General features: G+C 50.1%; 1 protein-coding gene and 1 long non-coding RNA gene across 2 annotated transcripts in view; one reads left to right on the top strand and one right to left on the bottom strand.

The window, feature by feature from the left end:
* The window catches only part of LOC149427151 (uncharacterized), a 29,588-nt gene extending 15,511 nt beyond the window's left edge, over positions 1–14,077 (top strand). The window contains exons 2-5 of the mRNA XM_089668209.1: positions 6,561–6,950; positions 9,134–9,403; positions 10,600–10,763; positions 13,088–14,077. Coding sequence (XP_089524335.1) covers positions 6,561–6,950; positions 9,134–9,403; positions 10,600–10,763; positions 13,088–13,132 — 869 coding nt within the window. The 3' untranslated portion in view covers positions 13,133–14,077. The remainder of the gene's footprint in view (positions 1–6,560; positions 6,951–9,133; positions 9,404–10,599; positions 10,764–13,087) is intronic.
* Positions 14,078–17,980: 3,903 nt separating this feature from the next.
* Positions 17,981–20,055, bottom strand: LOC149427150 (uncharacterized). The gene is made up of 2 exons (XR_016311437.1): positions 19,944–20,055; positions 17,981–18,323 (listed from the first exon to the last, which is right to left on the bottom strand). It is a non-coding gene; the product is annotated as an uncharacterized LOC149427150 (long non-coding RNA).

The following is a 20,055-nucleotide window of genomic DNA, read 5'->3' as shown; positions in this document are numbered from 1 at the left end:
CTGTGCAAGACTGGAGGGGAGGAGCCGCCACGCCTGTGCAAGATGGAAAGGGAGGAGCCAGTGCCCCTGTGCAAGACTGCAGGGGAGGAGCCGCTACACCTGTGCAAGCCTGCAGGGGAGGAGCCGGTACACCTGTGCAAGACTGAAGGGGAGGAGCCGGTACACCTGTGCAAGACTGAAGGGGAGGAGCCGGTACACCTGTGCAAGACTGAAGGGGAGGAGCCGGTACACCTGTGCAAGACTGAAGAGGAGTCTGAAGGTCGGATGACGCAGTGGGAGGGGCTCAGGAGGAGAGGCGGGACAAGAAGATGCAGCTGAAGTTCTGAGCAGATCTCGTTATCAGAAGATGAAGTGATGAGACGTTTCATTATTTCTCCATTTGTATTTATTTTACATGAAGGAAAATGCAGCAGGAAGAGTGAGACTCTCCTGAAGGGCTGAGAATTTGGGGGCGGGGGGTTTGTCATTGATGGGGAATTCGGCTCGGCAGTGTGCGCCTGTTCCCGCCACACCCGCTCAGGGCGGATTTTATCAGAAAAGCTGGATAGGGAAATGAAATCTTCGATATGAATATGTTTTGTCGCCGCCATTCTGCCCCCCTCCCCCCCAGCAGATCTTTTATTTATGAGCGGAGGTGGGATGGACAGCAGGACAAACATTGGAGGTGACAGCCGGTGCGGCAGGAAATGGGGGCCGGGCTCCCATGGGGCCCCGGGAGGTGCGGCACCTGTCTGCCCTGACATCACCCTCTCAGGTTGCCTGGAAACGCTGATCCACTTTCACCGCTCGCAGGAGGAGAGACGCGACGAGTGACTGCCGCACAACAGAGGATGGACTCGGCCTCCCTGATCACCCCCCCTGGGGGCCACACAGGAAGGGCCAGTCCCTCTGCACTGAGGATCTTTTACAAACTGACATTTTTGTTTCTTTCATAAATTACATTTTGACATTTCCTTTTTTGTTGCATTTCGGTGCTGCTGATCTCCTGCAGCCTCTTTGCTGCCACTTCCTGCGATGGGTGGGCGGGATTTCTGACGGTGACAATACTGGACCCTGTCTGTGGTCACTTGTAGTCTCCATTGGAAGCTGGTGTGGTAGGGTGACAACGCAGGAGCACATTTGGGTGACAGGGACAAAGCGTTGTCACCCTGTAACAGGAAGTGCCTGGACATGGATCTTCATGGCGGGATCATCGGGGATTATTTCATTGAAAGCTTCACATTGACAAATATCGGGTTTTGGAATGTTGTGAACATGTTAAAGCTGAAGTTTAATCTGCTTCCTCCTCCCCCTCTCCTCTCCCCCCTCTCTCCTCCTCCCCTCCCCCCCCCCTTCGTTCCCCCTCCCCTCTTCCTCCTTCCCCATCATCCCCCATCAAGATTTTTTGAAACAAATCCTTTACATTTTCATTACAGACCTTATTTTAGTCACTGGCTCTCTGTGCTCCTCTATGCAACACAGGCAGATCATGGCTGGTGGGAGGGGCCAGCAAGGCGCTTCCTAAAAACCTCACAGTACTCTGCCTCTGTAGTCCTCTCAAGAGCCCTGATGTAAGCAGTGGGCGGGCTCTTGGGAGGAGTTATGCCTTGATGGGCGGGTGTCAGTCTGGAGGAGTGGGCGGTCCTGGGCAAAGGCCGTATAGGTAGGTGATGCCTGAAGAAAGATGGCGCCGTCCTTCTGGAGAGGAATGAAGCCGTTGGGGGGGGGGGGGGTGTGAAGGGACACAGACGCATTACTATCACTGACATGCGACCCTCTTTAACCCCCGAGCTGCCAGTGAGGTGTCAGTAGATTGGGCAGCCTTGGCCCCCGGGGGCCCCGTCCTCTCTCCCAGCCCGGCTCGGCCTTATAACAACATTCCTCCAGGAAGCGGACAATGGCGGCACTGTGCGCCCGGACAGGATTCCCTGTGTACTGCGAGCCGCGCGCCGCGCACAGAGCCGCCATTGTGCCGCCAGAGACAATATTATTCTGTCCCCGCAATGGCGGCCCATTTATAGTACCCCCCCCCCCCCGCCTCCAACCCACTGTTTACGTTACGGGGCGGTAAAAAATGTCCCCGCGCGGATGGTGGCGAGCCTGGAATGGCGAACGGCGGCCGAAGTTTATCCAAAGCTGCGTCTCAACGTAACGAGCGGAAATCATCCGAAGGAAAGCGGATCCGATACTTTGTATCCGAGAGAATTGCAGCTCCGCGGAGGAGAATATCGGCAGATACAATGTTACTCCTCACATGGCTCATGCAGGACACACACGGGTCCAATTGTAGGACGAAAAATCCTTCGCAATTCAAACCGTCGTTCGCTCGGTAATCCGATGCGCCATCAATGATTTCGAAAATCGGCCGACCGAGTCATAAAGTTCCCCCCATATAAGGCCGGCCATACATGGGTCAAAAATCAGCCGATTTATTTATTTATTTATTTTGTCCGAAAATTGGACCTAAGAATAATCGGCTGATTTTCGCTCTGTTAGTGGGGTCAATGGCACCGGCCGATTTTCATATCTCCTCCCCTTTCCGGTGATCGGGCATGTTGGAGAATTTGTGAAAAACGACCGATTTTTCAACTCAATGACTGTCAAATCGTACGATCGTTTTTCTGAAGAGAATCTGCGCCATGAGCCGCGACCTGGAAGGAGCAGAAGTCTCGCCTGTTATATGGGGGGAACTTTATGACTCGGTCGGACGATTTTTGAAATCCTTGATGGCGCCATCGGATTACCGAGCGAACGACGTTTCCGATTTTCGCACAAAAAATCGTTTGGAATTCGAACCGTCGTTCGCTTGGTAATCCGATGGTCGCCATCAATGATTTCGAAAATCGGCCGACCGAGTCATAAAGTTCACCCAATATAAGGCCGGCCATACATGGGTCAAAAATCAATCGATTTTTTTTTTTTCATCTAAAATCGACCTAAGAATAATCGGCCGATTTTCACTGTTAGTGGGGTCAATGGCACCAGCCAATGGCTCCTCCCCTTTTCGGTGATTGGAAATGTTGGAAAATTCATGAAAAACAACTGATTTTCGACTCAATGGTCAAAGCGTATGATCGTTTTTCTGAAAAGAATATGCGCATTAAGGCTTGGCCATACATGGGTCGAAAATCGACCGATTTTTTTTTTTTTTTTTTTTTTGTCTGAAAATCAGAATTAAGAACAATTGGCTGATTTTCGCTCTGTTAGTGGGGAGAATGGCACCAGACAATTTTAATGGCTCCTCCCCTTTTCGGTGGTTGGACATGTTGGAAAATTCGTGAAAAACAAACGATTTTTGACTCAATGCCCAATGAGACATGGATGTAAACGGATGAAAAACTGCTGTAAACGGATGGTAAAACGATGGTAAACTGATAAATGATGGTAAACCGATGAGAACTGGATGTAAACGTACAGAAAACGGATGAAAATGGATTGTAAACTTGAAAAACAGATTGTAAACGGATGGTAAAACAATGGTAAATGGATGGTAAATTGATGAGAAGCGGATGTAAACAAATGGAAAGCGGATGTAAACAAATGGAAAGCGGATGTAAACAAATGGAAAGCGGATGGAAACGGATGAGAAATGGATGTAAACGGACGTAAATGGAGGGTAAAAGTGAAGTCTTGATCCATTTTTAGCTCCGATTTTGAAAAAAAACCCGCGACTGAACTGATGGAAAAGCGCCACGCCCGTGTGGAAGGACCTGGAATCGTATGGCGCTCTGCACGCGGCTCCGTTGCGCTTCCATTGCGGTGAATAAAGATCCCGCTTGCTGCATTTTTGGAACGTTTCATCCAGTTAAAGAAAAAAAAAACGCACCTCCCATTGAAATGATTGCAAACCGCATGAGAATGCAACGCGCTGCGACAAGAACGCACATAGATGTGAACAGTGAGAGCAGCGCCGGGTTCCGCGGCAGACATGCGACTTTAGTGATGGCGCACAGGTGAGTTCTTCGTGCCGTCGGCACCTGGAGGTGTCCTATGGGGCCCCAATCCCCCCCCCCAGTGTGTCCCATACCAGCCGGCATGACGGATTTACATCTTTCATTAACATACTCCCTGGTGATCCTGCCAGCTCCAGGCACTTCCTGTCATCGGGTGACAACGCTCTGTCCCCGCTTCCTAGTTGGGCTCTTGCGTTGTCCCCCGGTCACACAGGCTTCTGATGGTGACTACAGGCAGCACGTGACACAGACTCGGTCCACTGTTGTCACCGCCAGGAAAACCCGCCCTGAGAAATGCCGTGCCGCCATTGGTGGAGGACATGGAGACAGGAAGTGGCTGCAAAGAGGCTGCAGGGAATCGGCAGCACTGAAGGGTGAAGAAGGGATGTGAATGCTGAATACTGTCAGTATTGTTCACTGTAGCGGTCCTTGAATCCAATCTTTATAACTAGAAGCCCCCCCGGGGGTGGGGGAGGGGAAGCGGCGGCGGTCTCGTGATTCGCTCTCTCTCGGCTCAGGCACGTCTGCGGATTTCCACTCGTCTGCACAAATATTTAGAATATTCCGGGGCGTCTGCGTCATCGGCCCGGACCTCTTCCTAATAGGGCCTGCCAGAGCTCAGCATGGCTGTCCGTCTGTCCTGTGATCCCCGGGGGGGGGGGGGGTGATGAGGGGGCGAGGACAGCGGCGCGCTCACACGACTCCGAGGTGTAAATGAGATCTCAGCTGCATCACAAAACCTTTTCACACCTGACAGCAGAATAAAGCCGAGCGAGAAACATTTCACACTTCCAGCACGACCCGTTATTTCCCGATCAAAGCTTCCTCGTTGCCCCGTGAGGCGGGGGGGGGGGGGGGGGGGGTAACTGTAAGCAGCAGAAGAATGTGACCAGGAATCAGCTTTGTCCAATCCCTGCAGGGCTCAGTGTGTGGGAGGAAGAGGCAGCACAAGGAGCCAATCAGTTCATGTTGATAGGAGGAGAGAGCAGAGAGATGAGCTCATCGCTGCGCTGCTTCTCCTTTCACTGTCCAGTCACCGGCTGGGGGCTCGTCCGGGATGACCTGTGCTGGGAGGGAGTAGGCTGCTGGCCGGCAGTCGGAGGACCTCTAGTGGCAGGAAAATGTCCTGCAGGGAATTCTCTGGACTGAAGGTGAATGTTGCAGCAGAAGCCGGATTCTTGTTGTTCTTTTGAGGTTTTCATTTTTATCTTTCTTGTGACTGGCGGGGGCACTGGGGGGGGGGGGGCACTGGGGGCGCCTTTTGAACACAAAGACTGAAGGCAACTAGTGGCTGGGAAGGGGTACTGCAGGGGAGAGCTCCAAACTGGGGGAATATTGGGCGGTGCACGCCCCAAACTGGAGGAATATGGGGGGTGCACGCCCCAAACTGGGGGACTATGGGGGGTAGTGCACACCCCAAACTGGAATATGGGGGGTGCAAACCCCAAAATGGGGAAACGTGGGGGAGTGCATGCCTCAAACTGGGGGAATATGAGGGGTAGTGAACACCCCAAACTGTGGAACTGTGGGGGGGTGCACGCCCCAAACTGGGAGAATATGGGGGGCAGTACTCGCCTCAAACTGGGGGAATGAGGGGGTGCACGCCCCAAACTGGGGGAATAATGGAGGGGTGCACGCCCCAAACTGGGGGAATATGGGGGGGTAGTACACGCTCCAAACTGGGGGAATATGGGGGGGTAGTTACACGCCCCAAAGCTTGGTGATATGAAGCTGCCGCATCACCAAACACATTTTCGATCTCTAGTCATGTACACGGGGGGGGGGGACTGTAAATAATCGCTCTATATTGGCAGCTGCTGCAATGTCTGCTCTGATTGGCTGGACGAGTGATAGCTGATGTGTCATAGGTCAGTGGCTGGAGGACCCAGAGGAGGACTGAGACTCATGTCACTAGGAGCAGATTGCTGTGTCAGAGCGCCACCTGCTGTGTGTGTGTGGAAGTGTCACCACAGAACAACAAGGATACATATAGATTTATATTGTGTTACACCTATATGTGTGTGACTGTGGGGGAGGGGACATTAGAGTGTAAGCTCCTCTGGTACAGAGACTGATGTGACTGCGGGGGAGGGGACATTAGAGCGTAAGCTCCTCTGGTACAGAGACTGATGTGACTGTGGGGGAGGGGACATTAGAGTGTAAGCTCCTCTGGTACAGAGACTGATGTGACTGTGGGGGAGGGGACATTAGAGTGTAAGCTCCTCTGGTGCAGAGACTGATGTGACTGTGGGGGAGGGGACATTAGAGTGTAAGCTCCTCTGGTGCAGAGACTGATGTGACTGTGGGGGAGGGGACATTAGAGCGTAAGCTCCTCTGTACAGAGACTGATGGGACTGTGGGGGAGGGGACATTAGAGCGTAAGCTCCTCTGTACAGAGACTGATGGGACTGTGGGGGAGGGGACATTAGAGCGTAAGCTCCTCTGGTACACAGACTGATGGGACTGCGGGGGAGGGGACATTAGAGCGTAAGCTCCTCTGTACAGAGACTGATGGGACTGGCTCAGTGATCTCTGTACTGCACTCTGGTATATGTCAGAGATAAGTATATAAATACGGGAATCCTGCGATCCATTTGTTACAATTGTTCTTTTTCTGTCTGATATCAGGATTTGCGCAGGAAGTCTCCACCAATCAGAATGCGGATTTTGGATCTGAAGTCCCAGCAGCCACCACAGTTTCATCCATTGTGACCTCTACAGTCCCGCAGGACTCCGGCTCCATTGTTTCGGACGCCACCCCTGGAGGGAAGGATAATGAGACGATCACATTGACTGCCCCCCCTCCATCCGGGGGTCCTTCTACAATCCCCGAATCCTTCACCGGGACATCTGCCATGACTGAGGGGCCACAGGGGACCAACAACGGCACCGGAGGGACCGCCCCCAGCCCAGGGGACACGGATCCTGAGACCAGAGGGGGGACCGGGCCGAGCCTCACCCAACCCCCTCCAACCGCACATACACCGACCATTCCTGTAACGGAGGAGGTGACTACAGGTGAGTGACCTTACAGATGACGGCACACACAGGCAGATCCACAACTGATGATCACTCATCTAGCTATGCCCCCTCCTCCTTCTACAAAGTTACAATGTACAGTCTGATCACTGGGGGAGGGGAGACTGAGGAAATGCCTCCTCCTCCTTCTACAAAGTTACAATGTACAGTCTGATCACTGGGGGAGGGGAGACTGAGGAAATGACTCCTCCTCCTTCTACAAAGTTACAATGTACAGTCTGGTCACTGGGGGAGGGGAGACTGAGGAAATGCCTCCTCCTGCCTGCAGCAGACTACACTATAGGGCAGTGGTTCTTAACCTGGGTTCGATCGAACCCCAGGGGTTCGGTGAGTCAGTCTCGGGGGTTCGGCGGAGGTGACCCACACCCGACTCATATGATTTGTGATGACATGCCCCGCTTGTCCATCATTGGCTGCAGGTGGTCACGCAACATCGCTTAGCCCAGTGGTCGGCAAGCCGCGGCTCTTGTGTGCCAGGCGCCCGCTCCCCTCCTTCCTCTCGGGCGGCAGGGACTCAAATGCAATGATTGGCCAGTCTCGCTGCCACTCACATCCTGATAGCCAGTGATTGGCTGTCAGGATGTGTGTAGGCGGGGCAGCGTGACGAACGTGAGAGGAGCTAGGCTCCTCTCACAGTCCGCCCTGAAGACCGGAACGGCGCGGGAACACGGCAAGAGGAACGCGCGGAGCAAAGGTAAGTGAATTGACACAGGGGGGACTTGGGGACTTAATATGGGGGATGAATTACTATATGGGGAAGGAATTACTATAGGGGGGATGAATTACTATATGGGGGATGTATTACTATATGGGGGATGAATTACTATATGGGGGATGAATTACTATGGGGGGGATGAATTACTATATGGGGGGATGAATTACTATATGGGGAAGGAATTACTATAGGGGGGATGAATTACTATATGGGGGGATGAATTACTATGGGGGATGAATTACTATAGGGGGGATGAATTACTATAGGGGGGATGAATTACTATAGGGGGGATGAATTACTATAGGGGGGATGAATTACTATAGGGGGGATGAATTACTATAGGGGGGATGAATTACTATGGGGGATGAATTACTATAGGGGGGATGAATTACTATGGGGGGGATGAATTACTATGGGGGGATGAATTACTATGGGGGGATGAATTACTATATGGGGAAGGAATTACTATAGGGGGGATGAATTACTATGGGGGATGAATTACTATATGGGGGATGTATTACTATGGGGGATGAATTACTATAGGGGGGATGAATTACTATAGGGGGGATGAATTACTATAGGGGGATGAATTACTATAGGGGGGATGAATTACTATAGGGGGGATGAATTACTATATGGGGGATGTATTACTATGAGGGATGAATTACTATATGGGGGATGAATTACTATGGGGGATGAATTACTATATGGGGGATGAATTACTATGGGGGATGAATTACTATATGGGGGATGAATTACTATATGGGGGATGAATTACTATGGGGGATGAATTACTATAGGGGGGATGAATTACTATGGGGGATGAATTACTATATGGGGGATGAATTACTATAGGGGGGATGAATTACTATAGGGGGGATGAATTACTATAGGGGGGATGAATTACTATAGGGGGGATGAATTACTATATGGGGGATGAATTTTCATACCGTTTGTTACAACATATCTTTGCGAGCAATCCTTTTCGAGGATGCTGGACATAAAGACGAAGAAAAGGAACAGACTTTGTTGCGAAAATGACATGAGAGTGGCACTTGCCAAGGTAATGCCGCGCATTTCTGAACTGGCCTCTGAAAGACAACAGCAGAAGTCACACTGATTTGCGGTAAATATTCATTATTTTGTTTTTGTGTGAAAATCATGTTTTAATGGTTTTGTTCATTTTGTGCACCTATGTATAAATATATACCTATGTTTTGAATTTTAAAAATCATATTTTATTTTTCCAATTAAGAAGGGTTCGGTGAATGCGCATATGAAACTGGTGGGGTTCAGTACCTCCAGCAAGGTTAAGAACCACTGCTATAGGGTGTAGATTGATGTGTTGCTGCGACACGGCAGATGACATTTTCGGCCCCGTAGGCGGTTTCTCTTGTTGGGTATATTCTGGTTATAATAGAATGTCTTCCCTCCTGTGTGTCTCTAGGGGCCCCCGGCATCCTCACGGAGAGTCCTCTGCTTCCCAGCACCGCCCCCGCCCAGACACAGAATAATACGGAGACTCCGCCAGGCTCCACCCAACCTGCCGCTACAACCACCGCACTCCACGTCGACCGGACATCTGCCGCCAACCCGCCTATAACCACGGCGCAACCTGCCAGCCCGCCCATGCAGAGCGCCGCAACCCCGCCCAGCAGCCGGCCGGAGGAGGAGGAGGAGAGGGACCCGTCCCAGCTGGAGGTCGGGGATCACAAAGGTGAGATTGGGATCAGATCAGATCTTCCTGTTCCTCGGGGGCGGCCGTTGTCCTGAGGTCCCAATCCTGCCACATGGAGATTTCTGATTTAGACACGAGCAGCTGTGATGATTACTGTCCATGAGACTAAAGATCCAACAGATTCCCGCACGGTCCCAGCGCCAAGTGTCGGTTCTCCAAGTGTAGGAGGAGCCTGCTGTAAGGTCCCCCCTGGATACAACGAGCACTTAACTCTTCCATTGCGAGAAGACGGCACCACAAGGGTGAAAAATTCTGGGGTTTGGGTAATCCGGCGCAACACAGACCACCTGGGCTCCGCCCACTGACGCGTTCCGCTCATAATGGGTTTATTTCTAGAGTAGAAGGTGCGGGAAATTTCTTATTTTATATTTGATTGGCCGGGAGAAGCCGATAAAATGCCTCCTTACCACTTTCTTTACCCCCAAAAATGCCAACCCGCCGCACCACCACCACATAGCTTACAGGGCGGTCGTGGCCTCCGTTCACTTGAATGGGTCGCATTTGGCGGCAGTACCACCTGCCGGGTCGGGGATGGGAGGGCCGTGTTTGGGTGGGGAACACACAGATCAGTCCAGACCACTGTGATCAATCAATGTCATGACCCGGAACGGTGTGATCGGCTTCCTGTGACAATGTATCAGAATAAAGATGCAACGGATCAGAAGAGATCATTGTATACAAAGTATCAGTCATCACCGACGGGTATTACAAACATTGTCTCCAGTTCAGTTCTGCCCCCGATGTCTGTGATCTGGGAACCCCTATCTGTAATGCAGGAGAGGGATTCCCAGACACGCCCCCTGCAGCGGTCTGTAACCATCACAAGTTTGAATCTGACCATCAATACATAAAGAAGCGCAGACTCCGGAAGCCGCCCCCCCCCCCTCCACACCCCACCCCCCCCCCCCTGCACATGGGAGGGGCTCTGTGAAATCTGGCTGCAGAGGGTTGCGGTTGCTTAGACCGGCTGGCAGCTTTACCTCTCAGATCGCTCCCTATTGAGAGATCCCGATCCCGGGTGTCCCCACCACCCATCATTCAACCGCGAAGCGCCATTCAGTGCTTCCATGATGGGGGGTGGGGCTTAGTCCCTGTGGTGGGAGGAGTCAGGAATGCCATATTGAAAAGAGGACTTTGATTTTGTTTTTTTGTGTTTTTTGTTTTTCTCTCTCCAGAAACGCCGGGTTTCCACGCCGGGGGCGGCTCCAACCCCCTCTTCGTCATGATAGTCTCCGTCTTCACCATCATGGTGGTAATGGTGGTGGTGGGCGTCGGCTTCCATCGATACAAGAAAAGAAACAGACGCACCGACTTCCGGCGCCTGCAGGACCTGCCGATGGTGAGGACCCCAGAATGGCCGCATTGCATCACACCCCGCACTCACCTGCTTCTGTGCTGTAGATCAGGGGGGAGGCGACCTTGGAGAGGCGGAGATCTACCGCAACCACATGGGAGGAGTCAGGGATCACCGGGCGCACTGTCCTCCAATGTCGCACCTGATCTAAAACCTGCAATTGCCGTCCTACCGTGTATTAGAAGCTGCAGTCAGAGCTCCGCCTCATTTCCTGGCTGGAGAACGTCCAACATCATCTAGCACTTTCCACCCCAGCCTGACTGTCCCTGGCCCCGCCCCTTTCATTTATTGGATTTCAGTTCTTTCAATCATGGAGGCTCAGCATCACCTGTGGGCGTTACCTAGGGTGGTCTGCACACCAGCACATCCTGCCCAGGACCCCCCCCCCCCCCCGCTAATATCCACCCATAAAAATATTTTGATATTTGCATAACTCCTCCCAAGATCCAGCCCACCACTTTCATCAGGACTGGTGGATTTTAACCACTTCCCATTCGGCCGTTGTATATAAACGGCCAGGCGGTGGCAGTGCAGGGGGGGTGGATGTTTATAAACAGCCTCCCCGCCCCCTGCTTGTGCGCGCTCCCTGGGAGCGCCTCCTCCGGACACAGAGGAACACCGATCATCGTACGGGACCTCTGTGTGAGGTCCCGATCATGTGATCACTGATTGGCCAATCAGTGATCACATGCAGAGTAGTAAGCAAGATGTCACTTCCTGACATCATTGCTTACTACGTGTGAAATATGTGAATGATCATTGAGATCACATGGTACAGGGCCATTCACAACAGTCTTGTTTCATGTGACAAGCTGTGACCAATCACAGCTCACTCTGTATTTCTCAATGGCTGCAAGAATGCAGAGAGAAGGAGAAATGATTCCTCTTACAGCCATTATGGGTGTAAAAGCATTCAGTGTAAAAAAAAAAAATCAAATAAATCTTCATCACCCCCCACAAGTAGTACAGTGTCACTATGGTGACACTGCACTGCTAGGGTGACAGTATGTAAAAAAAAAAAAAATCTAAAAATGTAAAAAAAAAGTTTAAAAATTATAATTTTTGGTTATAAAACTAATTTGTTTTGTTTTTTTTTTTACTAAAAGGATAATGGAATAAATTTTGCCCAAGATTTATGATGAAATATTTATTTGCAAAATTTAAGAAAAACTTTTTTTAAAACATTTTTGGACTTTTTCATTTATATAGCAAAAAAAATAAAAATCCCAGCGGTGAGTAAATACCACCAAAATAAAGCTGTACGAGGTCCCAATCATGTGATCACTGATTGGCCAATCAGCAATCACATGCAGAGTAGTAAGCAAGATGTCACTTGACATCATTGCTTCCTACGTGTGAAATCTATGAATGATCAGAGGTCACATGGTACAGGGCCATTCAAAACAGCCTTGTACCATGTGACAAGCTGTGACCAATCACAGCTCTCACGGTATTTCTCAATGGCTGCAAGAATGCAGAGAGAAGGAGAAATGATTCCTCTTACAGCCTTTATGGATGTAAAAGCAATCAGTGTAAAAAAAAAAAATCCCCCCCACAAGGAGTGACCCTGTACGGCTAGGGTGACGGTACGTAAAAAATAAATATAAAAAAAAAAGTTTAAAACTATAATTTTTGGTTATAAACCAATTTGGGTTATTTTTTTTTTACTAAAAATATAACGGAATAAATTTTGGCCGAGATTTGATGAAATATTATTTATAAGCAAAAATTTATAAGAAAAACTTTTCAAAATTTTTGGACTTTTTCATTTATATAGCAAAAAAAATAAAAATCCCAGCAGTGAATAAATACCACCAAAATAAAGTTTTATCTGTCTCAAAAAAATGGTAAAAAATTCATATAGGTGTTGCATGACCGCACAATTGTCATTCAAAGTGTGAGAGCGCTGAAAGCTGGAAATTGGGGGGGGGGGGAAGCGTCCGGACTGGAAGGGGGGGAAAGTGCCTGGACTGGAAGGGGTTAAGAGGAGTACTGAGGCAGGGGGCTGCGATGTACAGCATCCTGCTGCCCCCCCACCAGCCATGATCTGCCTGCATTGCATAAAGAATCACAGAGACCCAGTAAGGTCTGTACTATAGGTGGAAAGGTTTTTATCTAAAATATGTCATTCCCATGTTGATGGGGGAGGGGGGACCTGGAAAGGGAAACGATAAAGACCCCTCAGCTTTGCAGTGTGTGGAGGGGTCCATAGACGTGTAATAGATTGATATGCTGGGGGATGGGGGGTGGTAATAGTGGGGGTCACGTCCAGCCTGCTGTCTCACCGTGGCTCTCTCTCTCCCCCGCAGGACGACATGATGGAGGACACGCCGCTCGCTCTGTACAGCTATTAGCGGAGAACACGCTCAGCCTTATTTTGCACAAAGACTTCTGTTGTGAGCACCGGGAACGGCGTGCCGCCAGACCCCGCCCTCAGCCCCTCCCCCTTCCCCACCCTCAGCCCCTCCCCCCTCCCCCACCGTGCCTTCGCAGAGTAGGCCGGAACCTAACACCAATTTCAGGGCACCCCTTCCCCCCCCCCCCTTCCGTTTCCCCTGACTGGATTCACCAAAAGGGTGCCAATCAAAGCATAGTGCAGATTCTACTACTGGCGGCGGCGGTTCCTGGCGCGGGGGGCGGGGCATCCTCCCCGCAAGATCACCAACTGTTTCCTTAAGATGCCAAATAATTTATCCCACAGCAATAGTGAGACTCCAGAGGAAAGGAATCGGCGAGCTGCCGGTGCTGCACAGGGGACCGCCGGGCGTCGTCGCCGTTTCTCGGAGGATTCGGTGGGCGGGGCTCCATGAAGATTGGCGGCGTGTGTATTCAAGGGAAGTCTGGGCGGAGTTCTTCTTTAATCTTCCTCTAATGGTTACGAGCCGCGGCCTGTCGGGAACGGCGCCCCCACCCCACCCCCCACCGTCAGGATATCTGTGCCGCCATGTTGTGGATCCCGGGAGGGGGAGGGGAGCTGCGTCTGCACTGAATCTTACAGCAATAAAGCCCGCCTTCAGGTAACGCACTCCAGACGGAGATCTCGAGAGGCTCCACCCCCATTAGGGTGCCAGCCACTCAAATGGCAGAAGATCTGATCAGAGAAAAAGTACGCCAGAACTAGAACCTGATCTGCAGAGCTTGGCCAAAATGTGACGGTGCGGACTACAACTCCCAGCATGCACTCCACCCTCACTGCTGGGACTTGTAGTGATTCCTTCAGGTCTCTCAGGCCGGTCTGTAGTGTAAGAAGCTCCTGCTCACCTCCTGGAAATGCCAATTGCCTGGCCAGTTATGGCAGACCCCCCCCCCTCCCCCCACGGCTTTAATACCGTACGTCACCGAGTAAGCATGCAGCCAGTGAAGTCCCAGCCTTGGATTGGACACAAAGTATTAAAGCTGAAAGATCGGTACAAGAGCCAGGCAATCAGCATTTTCAGAAGCGTGGCTCAGGCACAGCAGCCTCCATGTTTCTCCTTCGATGGTTTCCTTTAATTCCTACTTGGTACCGTAGAAGTGTGAGACAGCTCTGACGGAAGCTGACTCCCCAGTTACATGCTGTTTCTATAGCCAATCAAGCTGAGCCCGAGCGACTTCATAGCACCGCCCCAGAACTAGTATATGAACTGGGAGCTAAAGAACGACAGCTTCCATCAGAGGCTTTGCACACAGGTGATGTATTTTGCTTCGTGACAATCCTTTTAAGTGCCACCGCCTGAAACGTGTCGTAATTTATCGGTATAAGTAGCAGCAGATCTGGCGGACATCGGGATAAAGAGTGGGGGGCCCCGAGCCTGGGGTGCGCTACCAGCTGAGCCCCCCCCCATTGGTCAGAGCGATTGCGGGGAGGGCGGGGCTGAATCCTGGGCTGTTCTGGGTATTACAGTCTCTGCAGACAATCCTAAAGAAGTATGGAAGCTGAAAATACTCCTTTCCTGGCTGTCATGCCGATCCAGTTGCTTCACTGCTCTCAGACCTGAAACAAGTATCCAGCTCAGGAGTTCTGACTGCACTGTCTACTTGCTTGTTCCAGATCACAAGGTAGTGAAGACGGAGACAGGCGGCTGATATACAGTCAGGTCCATAAATATTGGGACATGGACACAATTCTAACATTTTTGGCTCTATACACCACAATGGATTTGAAATGAAACGAACAAGATGTGCTTTAACTGCAGACTGTCAGCTTTAATTTGAGGGTATTTACATCCAAATCAGGTGAACGGTGTAGGAATTACAACAGTTTGCATATGTACCTCCTACTTGTTAAGGGACCAAAAGTAATGGGACAATTGGCTTCTCAGCTGTTCCATGGCCAGGTGTGTGTTATTCCCTCATTACCCCAATTACAATGAGCAGATAAAAGGTTCAGAGTTCATTTCAAGTGTGCTATTTGCATTTGGAATCTGTTGCTGTCAACTCTCAAGATGAGACCCAAAGAGCTGTCACTATCGGTGAAGCCATCATTAGGCTGAAACAACAAAACAAACCCATCAGAGAGATAGCAAAAACATGAGGCGTGGCCAAAACAACTGTTTGGAACATTCTTAAAAAGAAGGAACGCACCGGTGAGCCCAGCAACACCAAAAGACCCGGAAGACCACGGAAAACAACTGTGGTGGATGAGCGAAGAATTCTTTCCCTGGTGAAGAAAACACCCTTCACAACAGTTGGCCAGATCAAGAACACTCTCCAGGAGGTAGGTGTATGTGTGTCAAAGTCACCAATCAGGAGAAGACTTCACCAGAGTGAATACAGAGGGTTCACCACAAGATGGAAACCATTGGTGAGCCTCAAACACAGGAAGGCCAGATTAGAGTTTGCCAAACGACATGTAAAAAAGCCTTCACAGTTCTGGAACAACATCCTATGGACAGATGAGACCGACATCAACTTGTACCAGAGTGATGGGAAGAGAAGAGGATGGAGAAGGAACTGCTCATGGTCCTCAGCATACCACCTCATCAGTGATCATGGTGGTGGTAGTGTCATGGCGTGGGCATGTATGGCTGCCAATGGAACTGCTTCTCTTGTATTTATTGATGATGTGACGGCTGACAGAAGCAGCCGGATGAATTGTGAAGTGTTTCGGGAATATTATCGGCTCATATTCAGCCAAATGCTTCACAACTCATTGGACGCTTCACAGTGCAGATGGACAATGACCCAAAGCAGACTGCAAAAGACACCAAAGAAGTGGAATGTTCTGCAATGGCCAAGTCCATCACCTGACCTGAATCCGATTGAGCATTTCACTTGCTGAAGACAAAACTGAAGGGAAAATGCCCCAAGAACAAGCAGGAACTGAAGACAGTTGCAGTAAAGGCCTGGCAGAGCATCACCAGGGATGACACCCAGCGTCTGGTGATGTCTATGCGTTCCACACTTCAGGCTGTAATTGACTGCAAAGGATTTGCAACCAAGTATTAAAAAGTGAAAGTTTGATTTATGAATATTATTCTGTCCCATTACTTTTGGTCCCTTAACAAGTGGGAGGCACATATGCAAACTGTTGTAATTCCTACACCGTTCACCTGATTTGGATGTAAATACCCTCAAATTAAAGCTGACAGTCTGCAGTTAAAGCACATCTTGTTCGTTTCATTTCAAATCCATTGTGGTGTATAGAGCCAAAAATGTTAGAATTGTGTCCATGTCCCAATATTTATGGACCTGACTGTAGGTGTCCCTTCCAGTCAGCATGGGACAGACCTAGCAATGCTCGGGAGTCCCGGGAACTTCTGCAGCTGTTATGTATCAGGTGTGTCTAGGTGAACAGGCGTCTGACCCCACCCATGAGGATCCAGCTCCGCCCCCGCAGATTGCGTCGTCCAATATTAGCACTCAGGTTGCCCAGCCAATGGCTCCCCAAATGTGGCCACGTTGTTAATGTTCTTGTTAGGTCCAGGATGTGTTGTACTGAAATTCAGTTTTCTCTCAAGTTTTATTACTTCTTGAAATAAAGTTTTTATTTTCCCCAAATCTGTGTTTGTAGCTTCATAGGTAACATTGCCCCTTACATTGGGAAGAATGTCCCTTACATTGGGGGTCAGTGGGAAGAATGTCCCTTACATTGGTGATCAGTGGAAAGAATGTCCCTTACATTGGGGGTCAGTGGGAAGAATGTCCCTTACATTGGGGGTCAGTGGGAAGAATGTCCCTCACATTGGGGGTCAGTGGGAAGAATGTCCCTTACATTGGTGATCAGTGGGAAGAATGTCCCTTACATTGGGGGTCAGTGGGAAGAATGTCCCTTACATTGGTGATCAGTGGAAAGAATGTCCCTTACATTGGGGGTCAGTGGGAAGAATGTCCCTTACATTGGGGGTCGGTGGGAAGAATGTCCCTTACATTGGGGGTCGGTGGGAAGAATGTCCCTCACATTGGGGGTCGGTGGGAAGGATGTCCCTCACATTGGTGGTCGGTGGGAAGAATGTCCCTCACATTGGTGGTCGGTGGGAAGAATGTCCCTCACATTGGGGGTCGGTGGGAAGAATGTCCCTCACATTGGGGGTCGGTGGGAAGAATGTCCCTCACATTGGGGGTCGGTGGGAAGAATGTCCCTCACATTGGGGGTCGGTGGGAAGAATGTCCCTCACATTGGGGGTCGGTGGGAAGAATGTCCCTCACATTGGGGGTCGGTGGGAAGAATGTCCCTCACATTGGGGGTCGGTGGGAAGAATGTCCCTCACATTGGGGATCAGTGGGAAGAATGTCCCTCACATTGGGGATCAGTGGGAAGAATGTCCCTCACATTGGTGGTCAGTGGGAAGAATGTCCCTTACATTGGGGGTCGGTGGGAAGAACGTCCCTTACATTGGGGGTCGGTGGGAAGAACGTCCCTTACATTGGGGTCGGTGGGAAGAATGTCCCTTACATTGGGGGTCAGTGGGGAGAATGTCCCTTACATTGGGGTCCCCCCCAGGATGAATGAGCATACAAATCGTCTTTTTGCTAGATCACGTTTGCCATTTGGCATCTCCTTACCCAGCAGACATGACTCCGCCTCTGATACGTTTCACCCAACAAGGGCTTGGTCATAGGGGACACCAAAGACTACCTATTGGGTGAAATGCGTCAATGGTCAAGTCACCTCTGCGGAGGGGGGCTGGATGCCAAATGATCTTTGGCACCAAAAAATCTTGGGGTCTTTTAATATGACCCATGCAGCCCCCCATTACCCCCCCTCATACACAAGACTTGGGGAAGGTTGGTCATCCCTTTATTCCAAGGTTTCCGTCTCCAGAGTCATATAAAAACAATATTCCAATATAAAACATTTAGCAGCCATTATATAAAGCGGTTGGTTTTCAGCACGTCACCCACCTCGCCCAGACAGATATCTGGAATCTATAGCAGCATAACAAGCGAGAGGGCGGAGTCCATGTGCAAAGGATTGGGGGGAAAATTCTGAACCCCAAAAGAGTCTTCCAATGGTGGTGGAAGTCTTGAGGCTTTGGCCACTTCCACCTACAGCTTCAGCGAATGAGTCCGTCCTCTTCACCAGTGTGTGCGATGAAAGCACGACTCCGCGGAAAACATTCAGTTCTGGATGGAGAAGAGCGAATTTTATTGGCTGTCATATTTCCCATCACTTCCTGTTCCCAGGACAGATCACAGAGCAAGTTTTAACGGAGGTTATATCCCTGCTGGAGGGGGAATTTCCTCTGACTTCCTGTTCCCATGACACAGATCCCAGGGAAGGTTTTATGATGTCAAATCTCTGCTGGGGAGATTTTCTCTCACTTCCTGTTTACTGTATGTCCTATCCCTGCTGGGGAGATGTCCCCTGACTTCCTGTTCCCTGGACAGAGAGAGGGAAGGTTTTATGATGTCAAATCTCTGCTGGGGAGATTTTCTCTCACTTCCTGTTTACTGTATGTCCTATCCCTGCTGGGAAGATTTCCCCTCGCTTCCTGTTCCCAGGACAGAGATGACAGATTTTATTGGTGTTCTTATCCCTGCTGAGGAAATTTCCCCTTGCTTCCTGTTCCAAAGACAGAGATTACAGAGGTTTTATGATGACGTATCCCTGCCGAGGAAATTTCCCCTTGCTTCCTGTTCCAAAGACAGAGATTACAGAGGTTTTATGATGTCCTATCCCTACTGGGGAGATTTCCTCTCACTTCCTGTTCCCAGGACAGAGATTACAGAGGTTTTATTGAAGGTAATATCCCTACCAAGGAGATTTCCCCTCACTTCCTGTTCCCAGAACAGAGAGGACAGCGAATTTATTGGCGTTCTTATCCTGGCTGGGGAGATTTCCCCTCGCTTCCTGTACCCAGGACAGAGATTACAGAGGTTTTATGATGTCATATCCCGGCTGGGGAGATTTCCACTCACTGGCTGTTCCCAGGACAGAGCTCACAGGGAAGGTTTTATCGGATGTCATGTCCATGGTGAGGAGAATTCCTCTCCCTTCCTGTTCCCAGCACTACAAAGTCTCTGCTTTACTGCCCCGTCTCCCAATGCAAGTCTAGGAGTTGATCAACTCCCTAATCAAATATTTCCTCCCCCACCCCCGTGGCCGACTTCTTACCTCTACAGCAGTAACTGCATTGAGTCACTGATAGCGCCCTCTAGTAGCCAAAACAGAAATCCATAAAACTTGATTAAACAAAAAAAAAAATCTTTTTATATATATATATATCTCTGTATCTATCTAAATGTTTCCTTATTATTTTAGCCAGTCCAGTGACATCACACATCCGTGCTTCTTCCCAGCGGACGGTCCTTAATGTAGCATAGGATTTGTGCTTCAGTACTGTGAGCCCATGCTGATTGGATGACAGACCCCCCAAGTGGGCGGGTCCATGACAGCCTAGGCTCACAGAAGCCAATGCAGGACACCATGCCTTTAGGTCAGCTGACTGGAGACATCTAGTGGCAGGAAGGAATTCCTGCGGGTGGAAGCTCCAGATTGAGGACTAGTATTACAGTGAATGGGGTTTTTTTTTTGTTTGTTTTTTTCTTCTATCTTTACATGTCCTGGGCCGGGATTTTTTTTTTCAACTAGAGACTTCCACTTTGGGGTAAAAATGACTGAAAATATACTTTAGTGTTTCTTTTCTTCCTGCCATGACAGGTTTGCTTTCCATCACCCCAGAGCCGTCCTCTACTCACAGACCCTTGTAAAGCCCAGCCAATGTCCTTGCATCGTGTCCTTACTTCCTGCGTCCAGGTGGGGGCGTCACAAGTCACTGAAATTAAGCTCCGGGGGGCTGTCAGAAAGGTCATCCAGGTCGTCATCGCTGGGATTACTATTGCTGAGGTCGCTGTG

The sequence above is a fragment of the Staurois parvus genome, unplaced genomic scaffold, assembly GCF_062004578.1.
Source record: "Staurois parvus isolate SC_StPar_1 unplaced genomic scaffold, SC_StPar_1.0 ptg003963l, whole genome shotgun sequence".
Classification (NCBI taxonomy): Eukaryota; Metazoa; Chordata; class Amphibia; order Anura; family Ranidae; genus Staurois; species Staurois parvus.
This window is presented reverse-complemented; position numbering and strand designations above follow the sequence as displayed.